Source organism: Acomys russatus, chromosome 25, assembly GCF_903995435.1.
Source record: "Acomys russatus chromosome 25, mAcoRus1.1, whole genome shotgun sequence".
Taxonomy (NCBI): domain Eukaryota; kingdom Metazoa; phylum Chordata; class Mammalia; order Rodentia; family Muridae; genus Acomys; species Acomys russatus.
In genome coordinates, this window is record NC_067161.1 from 4,003,928 (window position 1) to 4,017,231 (window position 13,304).

The 13,304-nt window shown below is 47.5% G+C and overlaps 1 protein-coding gene across 8 annotated transcripts in view; it reads right to left on the bottom strand.

Annotated features, from left to right (window-relative positions):
- Positions 1-13,304, bottom strand: part of Clec16a (C-type lectin domain containing 16A) — a 188,686-nt gene that overhangs the window by 116,902 nt on the left and 58,480 nt on the right. For all 8 annotated transcript variants that reach the window (XM_051168138.1, XM_051168139.1, XM_051168137.1 and 5 more), the window contains 2 exons: positions 12,822-12,954; positions 9,146-9,246 (listed from right to left, as the gene is read on the bottom strand). In XM_051168138.1, coding sequence (XP_051024095.1) covers positions 9,146-9,246; positions 12,822-12,954 — 234 coding nt within the window. The remainder of the gene's footprint in view (positions 1-9,145; positions 9,247-12,821; positions 12,955-13,304) is intronic.

A 13,304-nucleotide genomic window follows, 5' to 3' on the forward strand; every position in this document is an offset into this window, starting at 1 on the left:
GGAAAACATGGCAACCCAATCTTTTTGGTCTTTACTTTCCGCGGTGTCAGTCTTGTCCCCATATCTCTCCTTCCTTCCATCTTGAATGGTGGGAAATAGAGGACAGGACTGCTGCTCTGTGGCTCTGGGCAAAATCTGGCCATTCTTCCTCCCTAGCACACCTGCACTTATGATAAACCATCAGCTTCTCCAATTTACAGAGGACAGTGACAGGTCCAGCGGTGGATCCTGTAGGTATAAGGCTCGTGCGTAATTCAGATGCTGATTTCTGCACCCCCATATCTGGCTGCAATCATTGCTCTGAGAGTCTCTTATCTCAATGTTGTGTAAATTGCTCCCCATTTGTCCCCTGGTATGACAATAAAGCAGCTTATAGCCACTGCTGGGCAGGAAAGAGAATAGGGCTGGACTTCCAGGGGAGAAGAAGTTAGAAGCAGAAGTAGGGATTCAGCTATGGAGGGGTCCAGAGAGACCAGGAGAAGAAGCGGAAGCAGGAAAGCTACAAGTGCAAGCATTGCTAGGATGCACTCAGGGAGGAAGCCAAATTAGCTTGGAGGGTTAAGAATAGATTAGTAACTGCTCAGTTCTTGTGCCGTGGAGCTTATTATTAAGCAAATATAACAGAGTCTCGATTATTTGTGTGACAGCCAGGTTAAGAGAGAACTAAGAGAAACAAACACAGTTTTATAAAAATAACTTTAACAGATTCCCCCTAGAATGTAGGAAAGTTGGAGACCGGGCTTGAGTTTTCATAGGGAGGCCCTTTATTTCTTTCCTAGGATTGCTCTAGCCTTCCTTAGACTTTCTAAAAAAATTTGTGGCCTCGGAGGTCATGTTCTTTCTTGGCCCTCTGCCAGGGAAGGGTCTCAGAGCCACACTGTAAGTCAAACCCCTTGCCTCAGGTGAAGATTTCAAGGTTCAGAGTGACTCTGTACTTTCTCATGGGGCCATCTTTAGGTGACTCCAAAGGTAGCTGAGATCCAGTTAGGGAGGGGTGCCACGGATTTCAGTTACAGAAAGGCAGGCTCTGTGGTAAACAAACTGCAGCATCTTTGCCAGTCATTTTCCTGTCTGAAATAAGCCTCTGGAATAACATTTTGCCCTATTTGCTTAAGTCCAAAGCGCCTTGAGACACTTTCCAAAGAAACACTAATATGCAGTCCACAGCCCACCAAGGTCTGTCTCCGAGCAGGCCATGTGAACCTTCAGTCCTTTCCTGCCAATGGTCAGGATGGGGTGGGGGATAGAGGGAATCCGTACAGGTGCACAGATGTGTCACCCCAATTCACTAATTCAAGGGACACAGAGGAGAAAGCCAAGGCACGGCTTCACACTGTAGCTGGTGCCTAAGCTTCCATCCCGACTGTGATGTATAGATTCTTCCTTCTTAGCTGCAGTGCACACTCAGGCCAAGGGTGGAAGACACTCAGCAAAGAGTAAGCAGATGAGACCTGACCGAAGACAAGACAGGAGCAGGCGAAGATATGCACTCAGTTTTCTGTTTCTTGTGACCAGCAGGTTTTGCCTGGCTGTAGTCTCGGAGGCACTGCCAGTGTTGGCAAACTTTTGATCAACTGTTCTGAGAGCTAAGCAGATTGTTAGGTCAGCTTCCAATGAATTTCCTGTTCTGAGCTTGTGACAGCTGAGATCTGTGTGGTGTTTGCAGCTCTCATCTCCAGAACCTCGTCACCCACTCTCCAGCTTTCCTGTACCTCTTGGTAGTGTTCCAGGAACTTCTCAGTGAAACAAAATAAATCTCAAAGCCCAAGTGCCTCCTGGGTAAACAGCGGGCACCAGGGAGGAGAGTGGGTGAACTGCAGAGGCCTGGTAATACAGGGCTGTTCAACACATGCATTCCTCAGACTTGACCGAAGGCGAAGACTGGGCTTTTGTTACAGATACTAACCAGAATTGATTAGTGGCCTGGCTGAATCATGGCACTGCCTCCCTTCATCAGGCAACCCTTCCCACTGTGGGCTGCTCGCTTCGGCATGGTATCTCACCTATTAAGATTTACTGGAAGACTTGAGCTCACATTTGGTTCCTATTAACAAGGCTTTTAGGTTGAAATTGTCTTATAAGGGGAAAAAATATCTACTAAGAGGAGAAGATCTGATTTGGGGCCTGCTTCAGGGGAAAGGATATGGAAAAGAGAGGCTGGAATCAAATGGAACTAACTAGAAAGCCGGCCAACCAAGCAGTTACCATTTAAAGTCACCAAAGGCAGGCCCTGTGCCCAGTGTCAGACTGGCACACCCGCTGTGCCCACTGGTCAGACTGGCACACCCAGTGGGGCAGCCTGGCCCCTCCACCAGCAGCTTCCCTAAGGAGCTGGTTTTTTGGTGTCGAACTTAATTTTCATTTTCTTTAATTTGCCTGTTTAAATGGCCCAATGTCACTAGTTCTGAACACTACAGAGCCTCAGGAGTCAGGGATTCGGTCATCACCCAGATAGCTCCCATCCACATCAGAAGGAGGCCCTGTCCCCAGCCTGAGCCTCTCCTATCTTCCTGACTGACCATTAGTGCAAGGTACTTGAGCCAGTTGTGGGGGTCACCACTGACCCACCACCTTCACATTCACTCGGATGGCCAGCCCATCCACAGCTCTGACTGCCAAGCCTGCCACAGATCTTCCAGCTCCATTTCGGCAGCCCACATTATCTCCCCTGCTTCCTAATGAGTCACTCAGCTTCTCCACAGCAGCTCATGCCCCACTCCGAATAATCTGCTCTCCATCTAGCAGCTGGAGTTTCCTCTGGAAACTTGCATCGAAGAATATTCTCTTCCTTTCTTTTTCCCTTTATTTTTAAACTATTTATTTTATATGTATGTGTGTTTTGCCTGCACATGTCTGTGTACCACATGCATAGTTAACAGCTGGGTGTGAGCCCCCATGTGGGTGCTGGGAATCCAGTCTGGCTCCTCTGGAAGAGCAGTCAGTGCTCTTAACTGACAAGCCATCCCTCTAGCCTCCCTGAGGGCATTTCCCTACTTTGGAGTTCTCTAGGGGTTTCTACTCCACTTGGGATAAACCTGAAATCTCTTTGCAAGCCCCTTGGCCTACGGCCTGCTCCCAGAGCATGTGTAACTTCTTTCCTGCAGGCCCGTTGCCTGGAGCAGCCTGCTTCTCCCTTGGAGGGTTAAGTCAGTGGCACTCTTCTGACTGTTCTGAGCTGTCCTGGCCTAGGCCTTCCCTGAGCTTTCTGGCTAGTCCCTGGCTCTAGCTCCACCACTCCTTGCTCTACCCTCTCATTTCCGTCTTCCCTTCCCCACCATCTTGATTTCTCTTCTTGTTCACTTGGATGAGACTGGTCAGACTAGCCCCGGTTCACTCAGCAGTGCCTTGCGTGGGGCACGGTTAGGTTTCACCGATCCTCATACTGCCAGCGTCTCCCACGGCTTATGATTTCTGGCTGGACTGCTAGGATCCATGCTGAGGGATGCAGAGTAGGTATGAGACTTCCTACCTCATCTGCATTTCTACAGCACCATGGCTCATAAGAACACAACGTGGGGTCACTGTGCTTCCTCCTAGGATGCCTCTAGCCTGCTGGCCTCCTGAAGCATCTGACTTGATGCATGCTGCTTTCCCATCCTAGTGTAATGTGACCACTGACAGATTTGTTCCAGGCTTTGTGCATGCTGTGGCTCTGCGCTTTGCCAGCTTTCGTTTTAAGTGCTTATTCCTTGAACCTATACTCTGAGAATAATCAGGAAGTCATCCTTGACTCCTACAGGCACCTTCTGTCGGCCTTCCCTACTACAAAGATGCTGCTTGGGCCAGTGCCTTGGTCCGCCTAGTGTCTGTATGTGGAACATCAAGCCAATGTCCCCTAAGTACACTGCTTAGCACACATGTTCTGTAATGTGTTGATTTCAACAACACCCTGAGGAAACTGTTCCTGAACATCTTTAATTTTTTTTTGGTATTTATTTATTTTACTTTGTGTATGGATGGATGTTATGCTTATATGCATGCATGTATCTGTGCCTGATAATCCCCTGGAAGTATGAATTGCTGTGAGCCACCATGTGGTGGCTGGGAATCAAACCTGGGTCTTCAGCAAGAGCAGCAAGTGCTCGTGACCGATGAGCTACCTCTCCAACTGCATCATAACCCTGTGACACAGCCATTTAGAGTAAGGGGATGTGAGGTAAATGGAAGCAGTAACAACCTCGGTGAACATTCAAGAAGGCTGCAGAGTAAATAGCTCTGGTTCACAGAAGCTCCAGAGCTTCCCACTATGTGGCATGCAGTCTTGGGCCTTGTGTGGTCAGCACCCTGTCAGGATGGGTCTCTGCCCATGCTGATTCTGTCCATCCCTGTCAATCTGCATCTCCCCCCCCCCCCACCCTACCACGCTCACCAGCTCATCAAGATTGTTGACACCTCTCTGGGTCACTTCTCACCACGTAGAATAGCCATCCCCAGTTGTTAGTAGCTTACTGTCTGCCTTCCTTAACAGATTGCAGGGTTCGCAAAAGTATCTAATTGGTTTGTCACTGTACTTCCCATAATGGTTTTGTTTGTTTGTTGTTATTGTTTGATGATGACTAATCCAAAACCCAGAACCTGTTCTTGCCTTTAACTGAGCTACATCCAACCCATAGACCCCCAATATTAACCACAGTGTCTGACATCTAATAGAGGCCAGAGGTTATGGAGAATATGCAGCCCTGACCTCCAGCTCACCATCCTTTTGCCTCCACCTACAGAGTGCTGGTAACATAGGTGGACTCCACAACAACTGCCTATACAGCTTTCTTAAAAGACAAACATATAACTTCCACCTTAGCTATCTTATTCCTAGGCATTTCTCCAAGAGAAAAGGAAACACATGCCCACATAGACTTGAATGCAAACATGCAAACACTCAGAGCAGCTCTGGCTGGAATACAGAAACCTGGAAACAACAGAAATCTTGAACAGACAGACAGACAAATTAGGGAACACTCATATGATGGCATACTATTCAACAAATAGTGAGAAATGAACAGACATGGTGTTGTGGCTTGAATGAAATGGCCCCCGTAGGCTCATAGGAGTGGCACTATTAGGGGGTCTTGTTAGAACAGGTGTGGCTTTGCTGGAAGAAACGTGTCACTGAGGGGTGAGCGTTAAGGATTAAGATGTTCAAGCCAGACCCAGTGTGGCTCTCTTTTCCTGCTGCCTGCTGATCCAGATGTAGAACTCTCTCCAGTATCGTGTCTGACTGTGTGCCACCATGTTTCCTTCCAATATGGTAAAAGACTAAACCTCTGAACTGTAAGACAGCCCCAATTAAATGTTTTCCTTTTTAAGAGTTGCTGTGGTCATGGTGTCTCTTCACAGCAATGAAAACCCTAAGACACATGGCACTATGAATCTCAAAATAATTAAGCAGATTGAGAAGAGCCATATAAAAAGAATATATACTGTATGATTCTGTTATAAAGAATTCTAGAAAATGCAATATATATTTATATAGTATCAGGGAGTGGGCAGGTGGCTGTTGCTCAGGGAGTAGGGTATGAGAGGCAAGGAAAAATATGAAGAAATTTGGGGGTGATGGCTATGTGCACTGTCATGATTTTTTGTCTCAACCTATAAGGTTGTATACTTTAATAAGCATACTTTATTATGCATTGAATATACTTCAGTAAATCTGATAGCGGCCCATAACAATCCTAGCCATTGGGAGGCTGAGGCAAGAAGATCACAAGTTCAAGTTCTTGCCTATATAGCAAGACTCTGTTGCCCACTTTAAAAAATTACATCTTAATAAAAGAGTTAAGGAAAAAAGCAATGTGCTATATATTTTAGTATATACAGGTGAATTTATTCTCCTAATTAAAGCAACATAGAAAACAAGACCAAATATATATAACAAATGCTCAGATGACTTTGTACAGAACAACAGGCTGCATGGTGCACAGTTTAAATGAAAGGACAACTTCTTTGAAAGATGTGAATCACTGAAACCCACTCAAAAGAAAGAAGCAATTTAACATCCCCACGGAGAGACTCAGTGCTAAAACTTTCCCTCAGCTGGGTGTGCTTGAACACTCCTGTGAAGTGAAGGCAGGGGGACTGCAAATCTGAGGCCAGCCAGGCTACATAATTGGTCTCAAAACTTTAAAAAAATTTTTTTCCTCATAGAAAATACCTTGTTCACTGGAATCGGGGACATCTCTGGGATGAGCTAGAAATCTGGTGCAATGGAAACTCCCAGGAATCTATGAGGGTGACCCTAGCTAAGACTCCTAGCAATGAGGGACACGGAGCCTGAACTGGCTATTTCCTGTAACCAGGCAGGACTTCAAGTGGAGGGATTGGGACACCAACCCACCATCCCAGACACAAAACTTTCAAACTACAATTTGTCCTTCCTGCCAGATGTACTAGGGTAAAAGTGGTATGGAAATCGTGGGAGTGGCCAACCAACAACTGGTCCAGCTTGAGACCCATTCCACAAGATAGAACTCATCCCTGACACTACCTGGAGGGCCAGGTCCCAGAGGATGGAGAGTGCAGAGACCTACAATAAAACCAAACAAGACTAGAAGAAAGAAAAAAAAAAAGAAAAAGAAAAAGACAATGAAGTGATTCCTAATGATATTCTGCTATACTTATAGATTGGTATCTACCCCAATTGTCATCAGAGAGGCTTCGCCCAAGAAGTGACGGGAACAGACACAGAGACCCACAGCCAAACATTAGGTAGAGCTCAGGGATCATGTGGAAGAAGGGGAGGAAGGGCTGTAGGAGCCACAGCAGTCAAGGACACAAGCACACCTGCACAGTCAGCTAAGGCACAGCCCTAGGGGCTCACAGAGACTGAGCTGCCCCCCAGGGAGCCTGCATGGGACTGACTTAGGCCCTCTGTACATGTGTAACAGTTGGTTGTTACACCTTGGTTTTCTTGAGGGACTCTCAACAGTGGGAGCAGGGGCTGCCTCTGACTCTGTTGCCTGTCTTTGGGGCCTCCTCCTCCTCCTGGGTGCCCGCCCAGTCTTAAAAGGCAATGAGATGCCTAGTCTTACTGCAACTTGATATGCCATGGTTGGTTGATACCCCTGGGAGGCCTGCCCTTTTCTGAAGGGAAAAGTGGATGGGGGTGGGGGAGGCAGAGGGGAAGTGAGGAAGGACTGGGGAGAGAAGAGGGGAGGTGAGGAGGGACTGGGGAGAGAAGAGGGGAGGTGAGGAGGGACTGGGGAGAGAAGAGGGGAGGTGAGGAGGGACTGGGGAGAGAAGAGGGGAGGTGAGGAAGGACTGGGGAGAGAAGAGGGGAGGTAAGAAGGGACTGGGGAGAGAAGAGGGGAGGTGAGGAGGGACTGGGGAGAGAAGAGGGGAGGTGAGGAGGGACTGGGGAGAGAAGAGGGGAGGTGAGGAGGGACTGGGGAGAGAAGAGGGGAGGTAAGAAGGGACTGGGGAGAGAAGAGGGGAGGTGAGGAGGGACTGGGGAGAGAAGAGGGGAGGTGAGGAGGGACTGGGGAGAGAAGAGGGGAGGTGAGGAGGGACTGGGGAGAGAAGAGGGGAGGTGAGGAGGGACTGGGGAGAGAAAAGGGAAGGGGAAACTGCAGTAGGGATGTAAAAAATTAATTAATTAAAAAAGAAAATATCTTGTCTAGATGGCTTTACTGGTTCAAAGGACATTTAAAGAAGAAATGATGCTAGTTTTGTTTTGTTTGTTTGTTTGTGTTTTTCTTCTTTTTTCTGGTTTTTCAAGATAGAGTTTCTCTCTGTAGTTCTGGCTGTCCTGGAACTCACTCTGTAGACCAGGCTGGCCTCGAACACAGGTATCTGCCTGCATCTGTCTCCTAAGTGTTTGGTTTAAATGTGTGCACTACCTTAAAATAATGTCATTTCTTTTCAAAACCTTCCAAGAAACCAAGGAGGATGAATTGCCTCCCAGTTTGCTCTCTGAGGTACATAACTGCAGTCCATCCAGATAAGAGAACTGCACAAAGCTATACAGATCAGTATCACTCAGGAAAACAGACACAAAACTCCTTAGCAGTGGGGACTGCAGATCTAGCTCAGCTGGTAGAGTGTTAATCTAATTCAGACGAGGCTGAGGCACTGCCTAAACTAGGAGTGATGGTGCACACCTGTAATCTTTGTACTTCAGCTATCTTAGGAGAATCAGAAGTTCAGGTCATCAAGCACTGTGTCAATCCCTGACGGCAAGAGAAGGGCAGGCCACAGGCCACACACTGATGGCTACAGCGCAGCTGGTTGTCCTCTTAACTGAGGGAGCGTGCGCAGCTTCCTTAGAGGCCATGGGAGAAACTGCTGCAGAAGGTCCCTGGGAGATGAAGGCTGGGGTCGAAGCAGAGGGGAGGCATCTGCCAGTAGGTGTTCTTGTGCTGCCAACTGATTTAAATCTCAAGACTAATGGTTTAAGAATCAATAAACATTCGGTTCTGCTTTAATGACTCTAACTATCACTTCTACCTAGTCCAACAAGCTTAACATAAACCTCCTGGAATGTTGTTTGACGTTGTGTGTCGATCTGTGCCAACTCAGTTCTTGTGACTATTCTTGAGGGATGTCTCCAAACTTGGCTGTGGGGAGCCAGATGGGCAGCATCAGAAGCAGCTTCCAGCCCTGGGTGCTGAGGGAGGACCGGTGCATGCCAGTGAGCTGTCAGTGCCACTGGAACTGTGGCCTGGCCACACGGCCTGAACAAGGGAGGCTGGAGAACCTCTCTTCAGAAACGAAACCTATGCTTCCACCCAGGCCTATTTTAGCACCGAACCCACGCCAAGAGCATCACCATCACGTATTATAAATAGCAAAACCAAGGTTCCAATTTGACTGGTTTTTGTCTCTAATGTCAGGAAAGTGGTCGTTGGTTAGGTTAGTTGTAAAGCAGTGAGGGGTCTGTAGAAAGCCACAGTGGGAAGCTGGCCTCACTGGGTTAGACGCCCACACTTGAATCCCCCCCCCCCCCCCCGAGTCACCAGTGCCTGTGGCTTCAGTCTGCAAAAAACACCTGAGAAATTGTAACGAGGCTGAAGAAGAACATGTAGGCAGCCCCAGAGGCCAGAAAGGAAGTTCCTTCCCAAAGTGCCCTCCCTCCCCTGCATCTGTCAAGAGGAAGGGTGTTGCAGAGCACATGCTGTGTCCCAGGCACGAGGCAGGGAAGGAGCACGCCTACCTTTGTTATGAGACATGGCGTACAGGAGGCAGAGCACGAAGAGAGCGTGATAATCATCATCAGGGCTGTCCAGGGCATGGTACACCATATCCAGGAAGGGTCTGGGAAAGAGGAGAGGTCTGTAAGCCCCAACACAGTGTACATTTTCCCTCTCACAGGCCTGGACTCTAAGGCCACTAGTTTGTGGTGAATGCGGTATGGTGCCTGGTCCAGAGTCAGGCATCAGGAACACATTTGCAGGAGTGAGAGACGGGCTCTAACCTTGGAAAGCTGCTGTGGGGGGAGCGGTGACCAAGGAATAGATCATTTAGTCACTTGATGTCATTCACTGGGTCTCTCTCTCAGACTCTAGAGAGGATAGGTACAAAGTCCCTGCTCTTTTGCACTCCCATGCCAGCTGGCAGACACAGCACAGGTATACATCAGTACTTTAAAAGAAAGATGGAAAGAAGAAGAAAACAGGACGATACAATAGAGCAATACTACTAGGCAAGGCACAGACAGCAATATGGATAAGTTTAAAGGCACAGCTATGGACCCAGACTGCTGGGTTCAAATGCTGGTCTGGTTCTTCTTGCTCCAAACCCTCTGGTGAGTTCCTTAACTGCCCCACCTCCCCAACTGCACAGAAGCATTTCAGTCCAGGAAGTTGACTGGAGGGCCTCAGCACTTGCATTTGATTACTATATTTAATATTTCAAGGAAACTCCGTGATTTCATTTGGCAGTGTCCTGGCTCAGCAATTTCTTGTGCCAATATTCCTTGACTAGAAGAACTGATAGTGAGGTCTCTCACCTTCCGTGCTCTGTGGGTAAGATATAAAGAGTGGCCATAACTGGGAAAATCCATATCCCAAATGCTGCCCTTCCCAAGGTAGGGTCTAGCCTGACAAGACTCTTCAATAATAGACAGCAGAATAAGCACAGGGCAGGCCTGGGGGCACGGGGCTCTAGTCACATCTGAGGCTGCCCATTGTGTGGCAGGCTGAGGTCAAGAAAGCCAAGTCTCCAGAGAGTGATCAAGGATGTATTTCCTACCTGGAAGGTATTAACAACATGGACCATATGAGATTGCGAATAGGACTATTCAAAGGAGACCATTTGCTGCATCGTGAATGTTTTGGGCCTTTGATGAGCGGTGCTGGAGAGGGAGTGGGGGGAAGTGCTCTACCATGGAGTTACACTCCTCGATCCTCGTTTTGGGTCCCCAACTCCATAATGCATCAACACAAAATATTAAGCTGAGAAATGAAAATAAAGTAAAAATGTATTTTCCATGTTTCAAATAAACATGGGACATACAAAAATTAAAGGGAAGATCTTAAAGAGGACAGTGTCATTCAGTTTCTATTTCCTGGTGCCTATAATGGTGCTCCTCCAATCAGACAAGTCCAAAGCTCTGTTATGTGTAGATTTGTGTTCTGTGAGCATCTGGCAGTAACTCTGCTAAATGTAAGAGCAGGATAAAGTGCAAAACATTTTGTGTAAACCGGCTGCTTGCAATTTGGATTATATTTGCACTTGGGAATAGTACAAATAACCAAGCACAATAACTAAGGGAGGTTTGCTGGGTGTCCTATCTTTTATGTGTGAGATGAAATATTATGAAGTCACTAAGCATCTGTTTACTAACAGGAGAACGATGTGAAAAAGATGCTAGGGTTTGATACTAGAGAGCAAAAAGGTGAAATAAAACAAGACAGGTATGAGCTAGTGAAGAGGGCAGAAGTCCCAGAAAAGTGGTACTGAAAAGGATGGAAAAAGATAATTAAAATAGGAACCTCTGGGATCATTGGCTTGTATTCTTCTTTGCACTTGTGAAGAGTTTTCAGTTTTCTGATGTGCATAATTTCCTTATCTTTTGAAGGTTGCTGGGGAGGGCCTGTGATGCACAGTCTTTAGTTCCAGTATTCAGGAGGCAAAGGTAGGTGGAACTCTGTGGGTTCCATGCCAGCTGGAGAGAGCTACTTACTAAGATAGTCTCAAAACAAAACTTTTTTTTTTGGGGCGGGGGGATTTTGTGTCTAACTTGGCCCTGAGTGTACGCAAGAAAAATCACAGTAGCTCCAGTCCTCACTATGGTGGGTGATGTCAAGATTAAGGGATTCTCTGGAGAATAAATGGTCATCCTCCCTCACCCTCAGTGCTAGGGATGCTGGCTCAGCCTCAGCGACACACAGATAACAGGCCTGTAGGCAGCCCAGCTTCAGGCACCTGAGTCAGCTTCTGCTAATTAGAAAGCTCTGTGGTCACAGTTACCAGTTAGTCATCCAAGGTTAAAAAGAATCCAATAAACCCTAAGAAAACCCCTCTGCTCCCTAAACTGCAGGAAAAAAGAAGTCATTAAGTCCAATAATCAAACAAAACATCTTGGTCGTCTTCTCACTTTCACAAAGCTACGAGCGTTACTGTTTCAGGATCATGATTGGATCCTAAAGATCTGAACACACCACCAGAGGGTCACGAAAAAGGAACAGCTAGTGGTCTGTGAGCACAGAGTCTTCATTTGTTTAAGTGTCCTCTACTGTTTGTCATTTGTGGCTTTTCCAATTACTCACATTCCAACTAAGGCTGGGCCATGCCTCTAACCCATCTCTTCTGTGCTTACAATGACCTTCTTCATTTTCAGAGCTCAGGGGTCACACTTTTTGTTAAGCAAAACTGTAATAGGTTACAACTGACAACCCATACCATATGTTAGCCAATGCTTTGTTGTTGTTGTTGTTTTTTCCTAACCAAACCGAAAACCTGCTCTCACATTAATCCTGTTAGACAACCGAACCCTTGTCAAACGAAGAAGAAAACAGGGTAAGGCATACTGGCCTACTTGATGGAGGGCTTGGGCTCCATCCTCAGATCCTCAGCCCCATCCACCCATCCACCAACCAACAAGATATGGAGAAAAAAGCCTGAAAATAAGTGTGCTTCAGTGCTTTAAAGTGGGTTAACAAATGAGTTATGTATGTGGATGGAGTGCATTCCTGGCTACATCTTGAGGCTTTGAGAAGGCAGTGTGCCACAGGGAGCTCAAGAGCCCATGTCACTGTGCCTGTACTAGCACCTACAGATTAAGGCTGCTGCTGAGGCATATGTGGCGTGGCTGCCTAACAGGAGAGGAAACAATCTTAAAATGAAGGTGCCCTCTAGCAGTTTACTACAGACTGTGGGAGCAACCCTATGCTGCGGCTCATGAACTTCAGTAAGACTGTGGAAAATATGCAGGGCCAGGTTCAAGATCAGCTTTATAAGCCATTTCTGAGGTGAGTGTCAGGGCAATGGGCCAGGTTAGAAGGCAGCACTGAATCACACTGAGTATGTGCCAAAGGCCTCACAGGTATGGGCAAGCATGGCAATCAAGGATTGAGATGGAAATTCCAATGCCTGACTCATGAGACAGTCCTCCTGGGAATGGTCTACATCCTTTAGACCAGCCTAGCTATCAAGAGTTCCACAGTGGTAATGTCCTATCCTGGCCACATTCCCAAAGCATAAAGGATATGAGGATGTGTCAAGGACCATTTCTTCCTTCATGCATCCCATCAGCTCCAGCTCTGAGTGGCTGGAGGCTGAAGCACAGGGAACAAAGGGGAGCAGAATAGCCATCTGGTGGGCAGGTGTTTACCCTTTCTCAAGGCTGAGTGGGTGTCCAGGCATTCCCACAATGCCCAGCTGCTCACCTGCTCCACTGTGCACTCTCTGAGCCTGTGGCAGCGCTCTTCTCCTCGTCTGTGGTGTTCTGCTCCTGCACTGAGGTCCCAGCAGCGGCCAGCTCTGACAGCTTGCCACGTTCCATGATCACCATCTCAATCTCTGGAAGCCAATATGGAGATAGGTGAGCCCAGCTGGCATCAGTAACAGAGACTCAGAATCCTCCTCAAGTTCTACATCACGCATGTGTAAAGTGCCCCAGACATCAAGCGAGTCTCAACAGTGAGGGTGGACACCAGCAGTGTGTGGGCAGAAACCGTGTAGGCAACACCTCTGTCCATCCATCTGAGCAACCCCAAGACATCAGCCCTGACCTGGACAAACACACAAGGAAGTCATTCATTTTATTTCTTGACACTTGACTCCACTGTTAGCACATTTTCTTCCCAAAGGGCTGGAGGCAGCTCAGGAGACAGAACATGTGGCTACCCAGTCCTTACCTAATTCACTGG